Consider the following 18553-nt stretch of genomic DNA (forward strand, 5'->3'; position numbering starts at 1 on the left):
GACACAAGGCGACAGAAGTCTCCGCGCGGGGAAGCCCTGCGGACCCTCATCCTCCTCCCTGCACTTTGCGCGCACTCACTCCTCCGTCCAGCCCGCCGGGTCGTGGGGGCGGGGCTGGCCGGGAGCTGCCCTCTTCCAACATGGCGCCGCGGGAGGCGGGTCCCTCTCGCCCGTTCCCGGGGTTCCGGTGCCGCGCGTTTTGGTTCCGGAGTAACAGTGCCCTCGCCGCGCCTTCCTGCTCCTCCTCCTCCTCCTGCCGCCGCCGCTACCGCCGCAGCAGGAACGTTCGGCCTGCGGCGGCCGGGGTTGAGCCCGTGCGCTCGGCGCCCTCTGACTCGGGGTGGGGAACAGGACTCGCTCTCCCGTCCTCTGGCGGAAGGCCCTCCCTCAGCTCTCGCGTGCTCTGGGGGCCCTGGGGTTCCTTCCAAACAGCCCCCGACGGAGTCCCTTCCAGTCGGGGACCCTCCACTCTCCACTAAGGAGGAGTGGACACCTGCCGCTCTGCCTCCCTAAAACGGGGTCGTGCCCTCACACCCACACAGAGGGCAGAGAGCTTCACGATCCCGTTTCGCCCAGTTTTCCAATCCAGAACCTTCTGATCTCCGCTAGGTTCTAAGGGCCCCTGCCTCCTGCCCGGTCCACGCTCATAGGGAGGCAGCCCCCGACCCCAGACAGCCTGGGTCTGGCTCGGTCCCTGCGGGCTCCTTCCAGACCACTCCTTCTCTCTACTCCCCCGCCCACGACCCTCTGTGTTCTTTACCTCGCTCCCCTTGTCACCTCTTGGAGCTCTTGCTTAATCTGGAGCCAGTGGGTACCTCCTGCACCAGGATGTGAGCCCCTGTAACCTGTAATGCTGTGGCTGGCCCTTGGCCCCTTCCATGCCATGGAGAACCAGGTGCTGGTGATTCGTATCAAGATTCCAAATAGTGGCGCGGTGGACTGGACAGTGCACTCCGGGCCGCAGTTACTCTTCAGGGATGTGCTGGTGAGTGGTAATCTCAGTCTCCAAATCCCATTGAGGAGGGCACAGGGATTTGTGGGGGTAGATAGCGCCCTAACCACTGAATCTGAGTCTGGTGGCCCGAGCTAGTGAAGGTGGGCATTGCTGGCCTCCTGTGAGGACAGTTTTATTGCTTCAGCGACAGGCATTGATTAATTGCATGGACTGAAATCTGGCAATTGTGCTGGGCCCTGGGGAAATAGAGATGAATCAGATTGAACCCCTGCCCTCAAGGAGCTCAACAGCCTGGACTGGGACATACACACAGAAGCAACCAAGTGGATGCAAAAAGCTGAGTCTGGAAGTTTTTGCCCCAAGTGTTTCTCGGAATGTCCCTGGCCAGATTCCAGCCATGCCTTTCTACTGAGTTCCCTGAACTTGGTGACTACTGGGGAAAGGGAAACTAGGCAGCCTGAATTTACCATGTTTCAGCAAACCTAAGGTGTCACTGCTTTTAAGATAACATTTTAGGTACCACTCAGAAAAAAAAATACTGCCCGTTAAACTGACCCGCTACACGTAAGAGAGTATTTGCCCAGTTTCAGAGATGCTAACATTGGGGGAAAGGGTGTGTCTTGGAATCAATGCAGTGTCATTACTCTTAGGATATTTGAATGGATTGCAAAGAAAGTCATGGGATGTGAGAACAGAATGTAACTTTGGCAGTGGCCTTTTGAAACCTCTTACCTTTTTTGAGATAGTTACTGGGGAGTAGTTAGGCAGAATGGCTTTTCCCGTGTTGCTTGTGAGTGGGAGAGTCAGTACCACAACTCAGATTTCCTTACTTAGTAATTTTTTTCCACATGCTGCACTGCCATTTCTCATCTTTTAGCACACATTTGAGATAGCCAGAGTGCACTGTGCCCATTTTATATATTGAGTAATTGAGGCATGAAAAGCCGAACCTAACCCAGAAACATGTGGCAGGTACCAGATCTATGGTGCAGCTTACCTGCAAGGTAAGATGGGGTGGAGCAGAGGTTTCTGGGAGGAGGGAGATCTCTGATGTGATTTTTTTTTTTTTTTCGTAGTCATTGATGACTCAATCAAAATTTGATTCCTGACCCTACATTTTGAATTCTGGATTTCCTGACCATCCAGAACATCACAGATTTTCAGGTGTCTGGGCCAGGAGTCCCAAAGCTGGCATGAGCCAGCAACTGCCAGTCTTATACACCAAATGTTGGCCTTCTCTTTGCTTCTGGAATTCACACACTCACATGTTTATAGATTTCCTCCCTTATGACAAGGCCCAGACTTTTCAGCATGGTCCTCTAGGCCCTCTAGGCCTACCTGGACCAGCTCCATCTCCACTACACCCCTGGGAGCATCACGTGCTCCAGGAACACAGATCTAACCTTGAGTTCGCCCAGGCTGTCTGCACTCCGCCCCTTTCTTCAGCTGGCCAACTCCTACCTGTCGTTCAGAGCCCAGCTTCACTTTTCCTCTACCTTAATCTTGGCTATGTGTCCATCCTCTGTGTTTGCACAGTTTCGTTCCAGCAAAGGTCACGGGTTTTGTCACAGTTTTGTCTATCTCTTCCACTAAAATGGTAAACTTCTGGAGGAGATGGATGTTTCTGTCTCCCCTCTGTTTCTGGAGCTTTTTAGCATCCCAAAATATTTGTTCAAATATTTCAAAGGGAGTGTCAAAGAAGTTGCATGCAGTTATGGTTTTGTGGGCCAGTCTACTAGGGTTTGAATCTAGAAACATGGGTTTAATTGCAGACAGTCCCACTAACTAGCCAAGTCACTGTCTCTTTTAGCCTCAGTTTCCTTACTTGTAAAATAGGGACGATTCCTGTCCTCAAGACTTGGAAAGATTAAGTGAGATCGTGCCTGTGATTAGAAAGATGTGAGCTTTCTTTCACTTTCCTCTTTTGAAATAACAGAAGGTATTATTTAAAATAGAATGGTGCGGGGCACCTGGGTGGCTCAGTGCGTTAAAGCCTCTGCCTTCGGCTCAGGTCATGATCCCGGAGTCCTGGGATCAAGCCCCTCACTGGGCTCTCTGCTCTGCGGGGATCCTGCTTCCCCCTTTCTTTCTGCCTGCCTCTCTGCCTACTTGTGATCTCTGTCTGTCAAATAAATAAATAATCTTAAAAAAAAAAAAATAGAATGGTGCAATGTTTAAAAACCCAAACTCTGGGCCAAATTCCCTGGGTTTAAACTGCAAGCCTTACCAAACTCACCTGGGGCAAGTGTCTCAGTTCTTCATGTGTTAAAAAAAAAAAAAAAAAAAAAAAGTGGAGGGTGGAGGATAAAAATAGTGGCCATCTGACAGAGTAGAAGGACTACTGGAGTTGATATACATAAAGCACTTAGAACAATCTGGAATTTAGTAAGTGCTTTTATAAGTATTGTTGTTAAAATACAAGGGACAGGCTGGGTGGCTCAGTGGGTTGAGCCACTGCCTTCGGCTAGGGTCATGATCTCGGGGCCCTGGGATTGAGTCCCGCTTCGGGCTCTGTGCTCGGCGGGGTGTCTGCTTCCCCCTCTCTCTCTCTCTGCCTCTCTGCCTACTTGTGATCTCTGTCTGTCAAATAAATTAATAAAATCTTTAAAAATATATATATATAAGGGACAGGGCCTGAGTCTTTTGCTTCTCAAGCATCTCTCAATGATTCCTTGGCTCCAGGCTGACAGGCCTTAAAGTAAACTTTGCACAAACAGTCCCACCATCTAGAGCTCAGAGTGTCATGTGCATTCATGCGTGCGTGTGTGCAGGTAAGCCCAGGAGGAGCACGCTTTCTCAGGAAGGCTTGATGAAGGGCTCTTAGCAATGTTTGCTGTGCTCTCTCTTGTGCTCCTGAGAGCAGGCTCTGTGAACTGCGTGCCCAGATCCTGGTGGACACCGGTGATCTCTTCTCTAGGGTCATCTTATCTCTTCCTCAAGAAGTGGGCAAAAAACCAACAGATATCTCAGCATCTTTGGCTTAGACCCTTAAAATTTAAAGCCCAGTGAAATCTGGAAGCATCCCCTTTATCTAATATAACGCTTCACTCCAGTTTTCAAATGAAGGAGCATGAACCCCAGAGGGGGAAAATGCTAAAGCCACACAGCTTGTTTTGGGCTGCACCAGCTACAGAAGCCAGAAGCAGCCTGTGGTCCCCGAGTCATTTGTACCTGAGCATGTTTTGGACGTGGGGTTGTGGTTGAGGGCTCTTGTCACAGCTCCATCAAGCAGCTGGGAGACCTTTGAGAAGTCACGTCACTTCTCTGGGGCTTTGTCCTGCATCTGAATAATTAGGGGCTGGCTGCAGTGTGAAGTAGGCCTACTGGTCTCCAAGGGCAGAGACATTTGGTGATCTGTTTTTCAGCTTTCTGTGTTCTGTTTCTTGTAGAGACAGCCCCCAGTTTTGGTAAGATTGTGCAGGAGATCTCAACTAGGCAGTGGGAGGAGAGAATGTTTTTCTAAATCCTCTTGCTGTTTGAACCCTGTCTCCTAAGTCCCAGTTCAGATTTCCCCTCATCTGTGAAATTTTTCTCTAAATTGAGCCTTTGATTTTTTTTCCTGCCTCCTGAGTTAGCAAATATTTGACTATTTATGTCTTTTGTTTGGCTCTTATCATACTGTGAGTGCCCTGTTTTGTTACTCTTTTAGGTTTGTCTTTATCTCTGTGACCACACCAGCATCTTCCTGAATCTTACTCTTCTGTAGCCTACAGCTTGTGTGATCTTTTTAGTCCAGGCATGTTGTAGATGCTTAATTATATTTTTGATCAATCACATAGTTGATGGATTTATTAAAAGCACAGAGAAGAAAAGGATCAAGAAATGATCACCATAGGGGCGCCTGGGTGGCTCAGGGGGTTAAGCTTCTGCCTTTGGCTCAGGTCATGATCTCAGGGTCCTGGGATCGAGTCCCACATTGGGTTCTCTGCTGGGCAGGGAGCCTGCTTACTCCTCTCTCTCTCTCTCTCTTTCTGCCTGCTTATGATCTCTCTCTGTCAAATAAATAAATAAAACCTTAAAAAAAAAAAAAGAAACGATCACCATTAAGATATTTAAACTTAAGTTTTCTTTTGAAAAGTTCTTTAGGTAAATGTTATGTTGAGACTTAAGATGGGTTTTTTGGGGGGGGGGGCGGATAAGTAACTTAAAATGTAATTGGAAAATATACATAAAATTTTGAAATGTGTCCTGCTTAGAAATGACCAGTAGGTATTACCTAATTTTGAAGCTTTTTAGCCCTTTGGCATCATAAGCCCCACTTTATTTGCTTTAATAAAACAAGGTGGTTGGTTGTGTTCACATGATTCTCATGATTCTCTCAAGCAAATTTGCTTTTTCTTTCTCCTTTTCCCCACATTAGGTGTAAAAGCTGTGGGGCTCCTTATTTATGTTGATGGGTAAAGGACACCATTGCTGCCAGGCGAGGTTTTCAGCTAGTTATTAGAAATTTGCTGTTTGATGGGCTCTGCTATTCATAAGTAGGAAGTATCCTGAATTAGTCTGCTGTTACTGTTGCATTCACGTCTCCAGATTGAGATGATCAGAGTTCCCTTGATGTAACCAGAGGTAACCTCAACTTGGAGCATAAGGGGTGGAGTCCCCCAGCTTGTTTTTAACGACACGACCAGCTAGCAAAGGCCCTCAGTAAATGCTGTGGAAGGAGGATGTAAGTGAATGAGTGACCGTCCACCAGTCCTTGGGTGCTGAAATTTAGGGTTTCGTTGTGAGGTAGGCTTTGTAACGTTCCAGTAATAGTGACTTGTTATATTTAACAGACACTCATGTAGCACTTCCCCTGTGCTAGACACTCTTGTAAGCATTTATAGATATGAACTCATTTAGTCCGTGAGGTATGTACAATCACAATCTCAGTTTACACAGAAGAAAAGGGAGGCACAGAGAGACTCCTTCAGTCTGCTAGTGAATGGCAGAGCCACGGTCCAGACACTTTGGCTCTGGTCCACATACTCAAGCTTTACGCTAGCTGCCTGTAATCTTTATCCCATACTTGCTCTACAGTTTCCATTTACTCGTCAATAAATACTTTCTACCTATAAGTGTGCAGACTCTCTTTAACACTAATATTTTTTAGAAATACTTCCTCAGAGTTGATGTTTCATTGGCTAAGACTAGAGGCAAAAGGAAAAAAAATTCATCTCCTTTGGCTCTAATGAGCGAGGACTGCCTCAGATAGTTCTCTTTGATCAATTTTATATGCACAGATTTATTTTTCAGGAAAAAAAAAGGCACTGTAGAGGCGAGGCTATTATGCAAATTTCCACTGCAGCAAAAGCTTCTGAAGAACTGCCTTTAGAAGGAAGTTGCAGCCGCCACTCTGCTCAGTGCCCCGCTTGGAAGGGCTGTGGGCTCCCTGCTGAGAACTACTGCAGGCGGCTTTGTCAGCCAGCTGCCTGGTGCCAGTTCCTGGCAGAGCCCAGGAGGGACGTTGTGGCAGGGCTCCCCAAGAGCGGTGAGGTTTGCTGACCATTGGGGTTAGGCTGGACGTAACGGAGGGTCACTTTTCCCAGAACTGGCTATTTCTTGAAGATGTTCCATGCCTCTTTAACTAAGCTGTCTCTGTAGACTGATTTTCAAGATTGCAGCTTTATGCGTTCATTTAAACATTGACATCAGATTATGTACCTTAGACAAAATATTTTTGTAGACTAGATTCACTCTATTCCGGTGTCATTAAATGTATGTTTTCCAGTGCGTAAGAGTATAGGTTGATAAAAATTGTTTGTATCACATGTGGCATTATAGGTTAATATCATCATTGGAATAATACATCACGGAAACTTATTTTTCTTAATTCTTTGCACAATGAATACGAGGCGAGAGGTTGCTAGTTACATATCAGAAACTACATTTGTTGTCTACAGTGCGCTACTTTAACATGTTTATTATTTAAGTTAATTCTTGCATTACCCCTGTGAGTATTACTAGACCCATATTGGAAGATAATCAAATAGAGACTCAGAGAGGTTAAGTTATTTGTTAGCAGTCACACAGCTAGTTGAGTACAGAGCTGAGATTCAAACCCAGGCTAGTCTGACTCCTAAACACCTTTCTATTGGTAGTATATTCCACAGCTTTCCAAGAACAAACTGTGTGTGCACAGCTTTAAATGCACAAATAGTGTGTATATGCTGTAGAATCAAGCGTGAAAGATTATGATATTAATACAGAGTAGATTTGGTAAAGAACTGCCTCCCCCCAACCCACCCTTAAATAGAGATGTAAACTCTGGGCTTATATTGCTGGGCTAAGTGTGATTGTGAACTAATGTTTTTATAGTTTATGCCAACATTTCAAAAATCTTTTTCAGGTTCTCATATTTCCTCTAGGATTTGCCACATGTTAGCAATAAAGAAGATGGCTAATTGTGTTTCTTTATTCTTTCTTTGTTTAGGATGTGATAGGCCAGGTTCTGCCTGAAGCAACAACCACAGCATTTGAATGTAAGTCTGGCTCGTATACTTTCTTGACTGTTTCTTTCTGCAGTAATTTTTCAAAGGGTTTATGGGTTGCATGACTTTAGAAACTGACAAAAACCGATTATTTATGATCATCATATGGTACATTTAAATATTTATAAATTAATGCAAGTTTAATGATGATACTGAACTGAGTAATATTTTCTTATTTAATCATATCTTGGGTGTGCATATTTCTATAATATAGCTTTAATTACCAACATGACCTTTATCTGCTCTTGCTCCTCACTGTAATAATATTGTGGGATAAAATGAAACGTGTAAACTACCTGTAGGCCAGTGATTATTGATTAAGATTGTAATCCATTGCTGCTTTAAAACAGCAACAGAATAGAGCTTTTAGGTGAGCATTGCTTGGAATGATTCTGTTTCAGTGGGGCTTGGCCTGGCTGGTAAATGATGACAGGAGCCCTTCAGATCTTGAATCCCTCTACCTTACTACCCAGCCCCGCCCCACAGTTGGCTTGGAGGATTGGGAAGGGCAGGATGGCTTAGAAAACTAGTTTTGACATGAGCCAGGTCATTGCAGGGGGTGTTAGATTCTTGGGTGTTAGATGAGAGTTTAGTTCATGGAAAGGGGCTCTGGTGTAGAGAGGGATACGGTAGGATTTTTAGCTGTGGTTCCCATCTTTTCTTTTGAAGGTGAGGGCCACTTCTCCGTGAGAAGATGTATGATTTCTCCATATTATGACATACTTGTTGTTCTTGGTTTTTAGCAGATGGCTAATGACAGTGAGTATAGTGTCCTCTCTTTCGGTACTTACTACCGAAATATAAAATGAGCAAAACCTTGGTTTCAGCAGCTTCACATCTAGGAAGCTGTTCAGCAGAAATACTTGCCCCTGTGTTGAATACCCTTCAAACAAACTATCCTTGTGCAATTTTTAAAAAAATTTTTTAAAAGATTTTATTTATTTATTTGACAGACAGAAATCACAAGTAGGCAGAGAGGCAGGCAGAGAGAGAGGAGGAAGCAGGCTCCCTGCTGAGCAGAGAGCCTGATGCAGGGCTCGATCCCAGGACCCTGGAATCATGACCCAAGCCGAAGGCAGAGGCTTAACTCACTGAGCCACCTAGGCGCCCCTGTGCGATTATTTTTAATAGGAGAAAATTAGAGGAAAGCTAAATGCCTAGAATAGTGGATTAATAAGTTACCCATTATCTGAAGCAGCAACCAACTGAACAGCAGCTAAAGAGAATGAGTTAGGATTTTATGCATTGGCCTGAAAAAATTTCCACGATATTTTGTTGAATAAACAAATAGTATGTTATGGTATGAGCCCATTTGGTAAAATAGCTAATCCCTCCACCTCCCTGCTTCTTGTCTGTATTGAGAGACAAGGATCTGAAGAGCGTCCACCCACAGTGCCTTGCAGTGGTTTCCCCTGGAGCGTGGACTTGAGGGTTAGAATGGGGAATGGTTGGCTAAATGAGCACACTTTTTCCTTTCTGTATTTCTCTATTATTTGAATATTTTCAACCATCATTCCGTGTATTTAAAAGTCACTTGTGTAGAACTCTTAAAATAATCAGTATTTTATTAACCACCCTGGACTCTATTTACTGTTGAAAAATGGTACATGTATCTGAAGTCCATATTAGTGTTGCAAGCTTTTCAGACCCTTTTTAATAAGTCTCTGGTGGCGCCAAGGGTTTCTTGGACAGGCTGATAGTAAACATCTGTCCCTGTTGCCAGGTGCTGTGCTAAGAACATTCCATGGTTATCTCATTTAATTTAACCTTCACAAGATCCCCATGAAGTACTTTGAAGGACTAGTTTTTTTTTTTTTTTAACTTAGTTTTATTTTATTTAAATTAAGTTAGTTAACATATAGAGTCTTACTAGTTTTAGAGATAGAGTTCAGTGATTTGTCAGTTGTATGGAACACCCAGTGCTCATTCCATCCAGTGCCCTCCTTCATGCCTGTCACCCCGTTATCCCGTTCTCCTGCCTCCCTCCTCTCCAGCAGCCCTCAGTTTATTTCCTGTGATTAAGAGTCTCATGTTGTTATTAGCTCCATTTTAGTTGAGGAAAAGGCATCTCTGCTAAGTAGCTTGCTCACATGTTGAGTGGTGAGGTGAACTTTCTCATGTGGACTCCAGAGCATATATACACTCTCAGCCACTTTTGATACTTGTTCTGTGTGTTGTAATCTTTCTTGAAGTCCCTTACTCTGATTGTTCATAAGTGTAGCAGAAAAGAGTGTGTTAAGTATGGTTTACATGACTTATGGGTTTATATGACTTGGAAGTTTACATGGCTTATGGAACAACTCTTGAAAAAATAAAGCTTTAATCAAAGAAATATTTAGGGTAATATAATTAACACTGAAAAGTATATTTAACATTAAGAGAAAAAATATTTAAATTTCTACGTTTAAGTTCTTAGAGATGTTGCTCCTTCTTTACTGAAAGGAGGGTAACAGCTCTGTACCCGTCTGTGTCTTGACCAGTTCTAGGCAAAAACAAAACCCCAAAACATAGATAAAATAGTAACTGTCCTTTGTTTCTTTAGCCTAGGTTAAAATCCTAGCCTGGCTCTTTTCATGATTGCTCTAGGATGACCTTGTGTTCTGACCCAAAGATCTGAACTAATAAGTGGAGTCTATGTAGAGGAAATACTTGGAAAGATGTAGTTTGTAGGCTGATTTGCTGACATTTTGGAGCTATGTCAGTGGTGTATAGCTATGATGGAACAACTCCCAGATAAATAAAACTTTGACCAAAGATGTCTTTATGGTAATATGTTTAATATTGTAAAGTGTATGTAACACAAGTTGATTTCTTTTGCAAGAAATGGTATTGTATATAGTGATGAATTAAGCAACAAGAGAAACGGTGTTGTCAAATTTATCAAGGAAATGAGTTGTTAAGTGGAAAGGAGGGGGGAAGGTAATCTACAGATTCTTCATTTCTGAGAAGTGCCGTCTATTGGCTTAGTCTCTGACCCCACCCAGATGGAGTTAATCTCTCCCCACCTTTACTAGAGCAGGTAACCCATTGGGCCCACCTTCCCATGAGCTGTGTTCGTATTTTCCTTCCTCACTAGATTTTGAATGACTTGACAGGTACCATGTTTTATTTCACTCTTGTTCTTAGTGCTTAGCTTAGTGCCTTGTGGGAACACCCTTGTTGAATAAAATGGAATGTTGTGTGTCCATATTCAGATGATAATTTTAAAATTAATGTGACCTAAAGCCAAGTAAATCATTTGTTGTTTTTGGATTATTTGTGCTGTTGCCTAGGCAAGGGATATAAACTGGTGGTGGACCAGTCAGGCCCCAAATTCAGATTCCCACACTTGACTAGGCCCTCTGACCTAAGGGGGCAGGGGATCTACAGTCACTCTCTTCTTTCCTGTTTCTGTTCCTGGGGATAGTGTTTTTGAGGGGAGTTAGGCTGGAAGAGGGGAGGCAGACCCATTTGTGCTGAATTTACCTCTTAGACCGATGGCCCTAAACCTTTTTCATCTTAGCCCTTTTAGGCCCTTTCGCCTTATAATTAGAGTGCAAATAACAATACTTTCCAATGTCTAGTGTTTGATTTCTTTTTTAATTAAGAAGGTATAGATGATTTAAAAAAAGTGTTTAAACAGTGTAAAAATGAAAGGAAAACTAAAAGTCCCCATTTCCCCAGTTCCCCATTTAACAGTTTCTTCCTTTTCCTTATGAAGTTTTCTCTGGATGTAACACACACTATCGGCAACTAATTTCCCCTGCCCCCACTTAGGGTGTCTGTAGGACCTCTTTCAAACATCAGTGTGTGCAAATCAACTTCAGTCTTTCGGATGACTACATTATGCCTAATTTTATGGCTATGGCTTAATTTATTTGACCAACTGATAGACCAATCTTAAGTTGTTAGCAGTTATTTAGTATTAGAAAAAATGCTGCAGTCAATGGTATTGCCTTTTATCTTTCCACGTTGTAGAAATATATTTGTAGGATCAATTCCCGGGAGTTGGAACTACTGAGACAAAGAGTACCCCTGTTTTACATTTTAATAGCTATTACCATGTTGCTCTCTAAGGGTAGAACCAATTTACAGTCCCACCAACAATGTTTGAGAATGCCCATTTCTCCCTACCCTCACCAAATCTGGGTATATTTTTTATGAGCGAACTTCCTAGTCAATGTCAGTTTGAAGGGCAGAGGAGATTACTATGGTGTTGTTTTATTTTGTATCAGTTATAAGTGAGCTTCAGTATCTTTTCACTGCTCTTTCAGTCATACATATTTCATTTCTGTGAACCATTTTGTCACCTTTGCCCATTTTTCTTATAGATTGTAGGTTTTGAATTGGTTTAAGGGCTTTCCAATATTGAGAAAATTGGGGCTTTGTCTTACATGTTAGAGCTATTTTTGTCTATTTACTGCTTTCTTTTCAACTTGCTTTGGTCTTTTCCCCCTCTTCTTTTTTTTCTACGGAGAAGGTTGAAGTTTTTACATGGTCAGATTTTTCATATTGCCCTTTGTGATTTCTGCATTTATGTCATTCTTAGGAAGATCTTCCGCATTCCAGATATTGAAAAAACATTCATCCGTATTCTTTTTTGCTGTACTTTAATAGGGTTAAGCACACACATATTAGCTATGTATATAAAAACATACATTCATATGTGTATTAATGTGGGTTTTTTCCCCCTGAAAAGAGCCTGCATTTTTAATACAAATGTCCAAAGATTTTACATTTTTGTATCATCTCCAGTCTGTTTTGATGAAAGGAGAAGTCAGGTGGGGAATCCAACTTTATTCAGGCACTTAGACAGCTGACTCCATACCAGTTATTGAATAATTTGTCTTTTCCCAGATGTGAGAACACTCCTGAGACAAAGCTAAATTCCATTATCATAAAAGGCTTGTATGTTTGCATGTATGGGCCCTACATATGCTGTAGGAGCTTGACATTCATATAGGCCCAGAGACCCCTGCTGATTTCCACAGTTTCATTAACAGATTAATGAGTGCACCAACACACGAGGCGATACAAATCAGCTGTGCCCACTAATGAGTTTCCTGGATCTGTTACATGGGCTCCTCTCCTTGGATTATCTCTACACAGGTGACTGCAGCAAAGTGACTCTTGGGCTGGTGGCACTGGGTGGTAAATTCTTGCTGGTGACTTGAAAGATGCATTGTGAGTCTATGTAGACAAGTGCTGATTTACACCTATAAATACCATGTGGCCCCACTTTCCCATGGTACTCCAACTTCACGTGTTTTGGTCTATAACTTTCATAAGTATCTTTACACTTGTCAAGCTGTGCCTCTGAGTTTTGGTTCCTAAGATATGGTTGTAGGATAAATCTTTATTTTATCTTTATCTTATCTTTATCTTTCTTCAATCATGATCATTTTACACTTTTCATTTTAGTTGTTTTATGAATTTCTGGAAGATTATTTTGGGAGGAAACTTTAAAACCAGCTCATCAGTTTTTTTTAAATTTTATTTTTAAGTACTCTTTACACCCAACCTGGGGCTTGAACTCATAACCCCAAGATCAAGAGTTGCACAATCCACCAACTGAGCCAGATAGGTGCCCCCAGTTCATCATTTTAAATTTGGCATAATATGACCATTTAAAGCAAAATTGCAAATTATTTAAGTCATCAATTCTTTTTTTTTTTTTTTAGATTTTATTTATTTATTTGACGGAGAGAGAGCATAAGCAGGGGGAACGGCAGGCTGAGGGAGAGGGAGAAGCAGGTTCCCTGCTGAGCAGGGAGCGAGATGTGGGGCTCGATTCCAGGACCCTGAGATCATGACCTGAGTTGAAGGCAGATGCTTAACTGATTGAGCCACCCAGGCGCCCATAAATTTTAAATTCTTACAGCATAGAAAATCACTATAGCTGATTACTGGAGAAATACCTGTAGGATATACCCTTCATGTCCAAACAGCAAAGGTAGTGTCATTAAGAATAGTTGGGTGAGAACCCCTTTTTGCTTTGGAGAAAAGTCTTAATTATAAAATATTTGGAAATCAAATTATTTGAAAAAAATGAAATTTCATTTTCTTAAACTATAGTATGTGTAAAAGATAAGTGGTTGCTTATAAGTAAAACTAACTAGTTTAATAAAAAAATTGTAACTCACAGGGCGCCTGGGTGGCTTAGGTGGTTAAAGCCTCTGCCTTCAGCTCAGGTCATGATCCCAGGGTCCTGGGAACGAGCCCCACATCGGGCTCTGCTCAGCAGGGAGCCTGCTTCGTCCTCTCTCTCTGCCTGCCTCTTTGCCTACTTGTGATCTGTCTCTGTGTGTCAAATAAATAAATAAAGTCTTAAAAAAAATTGTAACTCACAATAGTACACAGTCTAAAAATTATTTAACAGGTTAAGAGTTAATTATGCTGATACTGAGACTATTTGAAGAGAGTTTTAATTTATTCAAATTTTGGTTTGCAGTATCATCCATGTACAAAGTCCAGATCCCTTTTAGTCTTAGGAGAATAGTAGCTTTATTAGTAGTCTTGTTATTTTGCATGCAAATTAAGAAGTTCAAGTTCTCATTCAAGTACCAGGCTAGTTGCTCCTTGAAGACACTAGACAATACTGCCATTGTTGAGTCTCTAGAAACCCTATCATAGTACCTGGCATATAGTAGACACTCAGTATGTTTCTGGAGTGCAGTGGATGGATAGTTGAAGGAATGAAGGACAAGCCTTCAAACCCTATATCTCATCCATCAGAAAATCCCATTAGCTCTGGCTTTAAAATATATCCCGCATATGATGACTGCTCAGTATGTCAGCTTTGTTTAGGCCACCATCATCTCTCACCTGGCCTAGGACAGTGGTTTCTCCTAACTGGTCTCCCTGTTTCTGCTTTTGCCTCCAAACAGCCTGTTCTGCACGTAGCAGCCAGTGATCCTTTGTAAGTGAGATCACAACACTCAGCACCCTCCAGTTTCCATCTTACTCAGGAGTAAAAGCCAAGTCCTTAAAATGCCCTCCGAGGTCTTGCCTTTTCTCATCTGCCCCCAATTCTGCCACAGCGCTGCTTCTCTGAACTCCTCTCTTTCTCTCCCAGCTCTCATGCTGTGCTAGCTACTCTGCCTTTCTCTCAGTCTCTTGAACATACCAAGTATTCTACTCCAAAGCCTTTGCATTAGCTCTTCCTTCTGCCTGGAACACCTTTCCCCAGATACCTGTGCTGCTCACCTCCTCATCCCCTTCAGTCTGTCTCAGCTGGAGTGGAAGCTTCAGGAGGGCAAGGCTGCTATAGTGGAGAGAAGAAGGGAGCAAAGAAGTGAAGAAGGAAACAGGAGGCAGGGACATGGAGCAAAATTAAAATTCATGGCCGAGAAGATTTGGCCATAGAAACTGAGACTTCTGGTCCTGTCCACATCTTAGGTGTCATACCTGAGAAAGGCTCTATAAACTTGACAACCTTTCTGATAATTTCTTGTTGAATGTCTTTTCTAACCTCCACAGTTGTGTTTGCATTTCTTTCCTCTTGTCTTGGGAAAATGCCTTTGCTGTAGTTCTAATTGACTCGCCTAGGACTGAAGGAGTGTGACAAATGACATATAATATATTGCCTTAACTTTCTGTTGCTCTTTGCAGAAGCTGGGTTGTTTCTCCTGAAAGCCCATTTGAGCCCTGTCACTGCAGTGGGTGCTCTGTGGCTGAGAGCTCCGTGGCGTCTGCCAGGTTGCCTGCTGTTTACCTTGATAGGCTCTGTGCTTGCCATTCTGACCGCCCCTTACCTGAGGCTGCCTCTCCTCTGTTGGGCCTTTATGTTCCTCCTCTTGGTTTCTCTTTTGGATTGCATGTTGCTTCAAATAAAATTGCTAACAACATATGGCCTGTTATGATTCTCTTTTCCCAAACTCTGCCATTTTGTATATTTGTGACACACTGCAGATTTTGTGAAGATTGCTTCATAATATTTGTTTACCATCTGCTGCACTCTATTTGGTATCTTGCTAGGATTTTTTCCTCCATTTTAAGTGACATTAACAAAATCCAGCCAGTACATAGACTTTCTGGTTCTACTTTTGCTTCCCTAATGTGCTGGAAAATCATATTACTGTGCTCCAGGCAACTAGAGAAGTCTGGAATTCTCATTGTGAACCAGTGTATCAGATCTATTGCATATACCGACCCCCCCCCCCCCCCCCCCCCCCCCGCCGCCTTGGTCATATCTAGTAATGCTTTTTTGGTCAGATGGTAAAGAACCTCTATGTATAAGACAAAAAGTTCAAATTATTTTCTCTACTTCTCTTTACTTAGTACCACTACTTTCTAGTGTTTTTCAACAACATATTTATAACCTTGTAATTCTTTGTGCCACTTTAGTAAGTTTTTATGATCTGCAGTTCCATTTAGTGTTCATATTATAGCTAAGAGTTTGATAGGCAAATAACCAGAGTCAGCTGGAAGGGCTGTGTGTGTCCAGCTTTCAACAGAGAACTATTTTAAATTACTGTTACACCAAATTGCTTGGTATGTCTTCTTACTTTATCCTTCAATACTTCTAATAACTGTCAATTTGTTGTCTTTATTTTAAAGATTATTTATGTATTTGAGAGAGAGGAAGGGAGAGCACCAGTGAATCAAGGGAGAGGGAGAGAATCTTAGCCAGACTTCCCACTGAGTATGGATCCTGACTTGGGGCCTGATCCCACGACCCTGGGATCATGACCCAAGCTGAAACTGGGCTTTGGATGCTCAACCAACTGAGCCACCCAGGTTCCCCCCTTTGTTTTTATGTTAAAATATTTTTTTACAGCTTTATTGATATATAATTGACATATAACATTGTGTAAATTTGAGGTATACAACCTGCTGATTTGATACACTTATATATTCCAAACTGATTTCTACCATAGCATTAGCTAACATCTCTATCCTGTTATAGAATTGCCATTTCTTTTTTGTGGTCAGAATATTTAAGATTTACTTTCAGCAGCATTCAGATATATGTCATAGTGTTGGGTGCCTGGGTAGTACAGGCCTTTAAGTGTCCAGTCTTGGTTTCAGCTCAGATCGTATCTTGGGGTCATGGGATTGAGCCCCCTCAAAGGGCTCCATGCTCAGCCCAGAGTCTGCTTAAGACTCTCTGCCCTCAAATGCAAGCGCTCTCTCTCTCTCTCAGACAGATAAATAAATCTTTTAGAAAGTATGTTACAGTGTTATTAGTTATAATTACCATGCTCTACATTAGATCTCTAGACCTTGTTATAACTAGAAATTCATACCCTTTGGCAAAAGTTCCCCATTTGCCCCTGCCCCAGCCCCTGATAATTACACTCTGTTTTCCTAAGTTTAGCTTTAAAAAAAAAAAAAAAAGATTGATTTATTTATTTTAGAGGGGGAAGGGGCAGATGGAGAGAGAGAGAGTCCTGAGCAGATTCTGCGCACTGAGTACAGAGCCTGATGCAGGGCTTGATCTCATGACCTTGAGATCACAACCTTAGCCAAAACCAAGAGTCACACACTTAGCCATCTGCACCACCCAGGTGCCCTTAAGTTTGGCTTTTTAAAATTTCACATATAAGCAGTATCATACAGTATTTGTCTTTTTCTAACTTAACTTTACTTAGCATAATGCCCTTCACAGGGTTCATCTAAGTTGTTGCAAATGGCATGTGTCTTTCTTTTTCATGGCCAAGTAATATTCCATTGTATATATATACCACATCTTTAGTCATTCATCTGTTGGTAGACACCTAAGTAGTTTCCATATCTTGACTATTTTGCATAATGAGCACAGAGGTTCATGTATCTCTTTAAGAGAGTGATTTTGTTTCCTTTGGATAGATGCCCAGAAATAGAATTGCTAGGTCACACGATAGTTCTATTTTAATTTTTTTGAAGAACCTCTGTACTGTTTTCCACAGTAGCTGCACCAGTTTACATTCCCACCAGTAGTGCACAAGGGCTCTGTTTTCTCCTCATCCTTCCCAACAGTTGGTGTCTCTTGTCTTTTTGATGATAGCCATTCTAACAGGTGTGAGGAGATAACACATCGTGGTTTTGATTTGCGTTTCCCTGATGATGAGTGATAGTGGGCATTTTTCATGCGTCTCTTGGCCATCTGGATGTCTTTGGAATTTATTGTCTTTACAGACAAGTGTATTCTTACTTAAGTGTCAAGGCAAGTAAATGGTTTGACTGCCATCATAGGGATAGATAGTTTGGGTTTTGTGTTTTGGCCAGAATCATCAATCTTATAAGTGGGATTACTTTTCCAACTCAGTTTCCTCTTTGACAAGAACAGGAGTCTTCATTAAAACTACTGATCACAAATAGCGAAGAGTCTCTCAGTCACCCAAAGAGCAATTTGCAAAGAAAACCAATACCTATATAAAATGGAGTCCCTTAATAATCCATAAGAACCATTAATCACTATGTCATGTAAGTCTGATTTTATCCCCAGGCTTTATTAGAATGCCTCCTTCAAGTTAACTGAAATCTTTCTTTTGGAGTCAGAAGCCTTATGGAACAGCACCAACACTTTATCCCTAGGTTGGGTATTTGGGCCTTTTGGCCTTGGTTTTCTGTCCACTTAGAGCCAAGTGTCCTTATAGTGTTTTGTTAACTCCTCTTCATGAAACTGCTAGGCAAGAAATTCTGGTAGCTGACTTCCCTCACAGGTTTTTTGTTTTGTTTTATTTATTTATTTATTTATTTTCCTGAACTAATCACTCAGCGATTTCATGGAATTCCAGAATCTTCTGTTTTAAGAAACCATAAAGGTTCAAGCTCTGGCTTTGAGAGCTTAGAGAACTCTTGTTGTGTTATTCCTGATTGAGAGAGACTGTGAATTAAATGATTTTTCTGGAATCCGTGCCCTCTCTTCACAAATTCTTTTTTTTTTAAGATTTTATTTATTTATTTGACAGACAGAGATCACAAGTAGGCAGAGAGGCAGGCAGAGAGAGAGGAGGAAGCAGGCTCCCTGATGAGCAGAGAGCCCGATGTGGGACTCGATCCCAGGACCCTGAGATCATGACCCGAGCTGAAGGCAGAGGCTTTAACCCACTGAGCCACGCAGGTGCTCCTCTTCACAAATTCTAAAAAGAGTTTTCACCTGTTTTATTATACTCCAAACACTTCTTCATCCCTTGTGAATGGTACCTTTTTGAGGTCTTGTATA

At 42.2% G+C, this 18553-nt stretch overlaps 1 protein-coding gene across 7 annotated transcripts in view; it reads left to right on the top strand.

Annotated features, from left to right (window-relative positions):
* The first annotated feature begins 233 nt into the window (after positions 1-233).
* Positions 234-18553, top strand: part of MAP2K5 (mitogen-activated protein kinase kinase 5) — a 256630-nt gene continuing 238310 nt past the window's right edge. For 6 of the 7 annotated variants that reach the window (XR_004285719.1, XM_032342997.1, XM_032342999.1 and 3 more), the window contains exons 1-2: positions 819-985; positions 7368-7416. Coding sequence is in view for 6 of the 7 variants with exons in the window: in XM_032342997.1 (XP_032198888.1) it covers positions 851-985; positions 7368-7416 (184 nt within the window). In the remaining variant the exon portion in view is untranslated. Of the gene's footprint in view, positions 986-7367; positions 7417-18553 lie in introns of all 7 variants that reach the window. The other variant, XM_032342996.1, reaches the window with a different exon arrangement.

The sequence above is a fragment of the Mustela erminea genome, chromosome 5 (assembly GCF_009829155.1).
Source record: "Mustela erminea isolate mMusErm1 chromosome 5, mMusErm1.Pri, whole genome shotgun sequence".
Taxonomy (NCBI): Eukaryota; Metazoa; Chordata; class Mammalia; order Carnivora; family Mustelidae; genus Mustela; species Mustela erminea.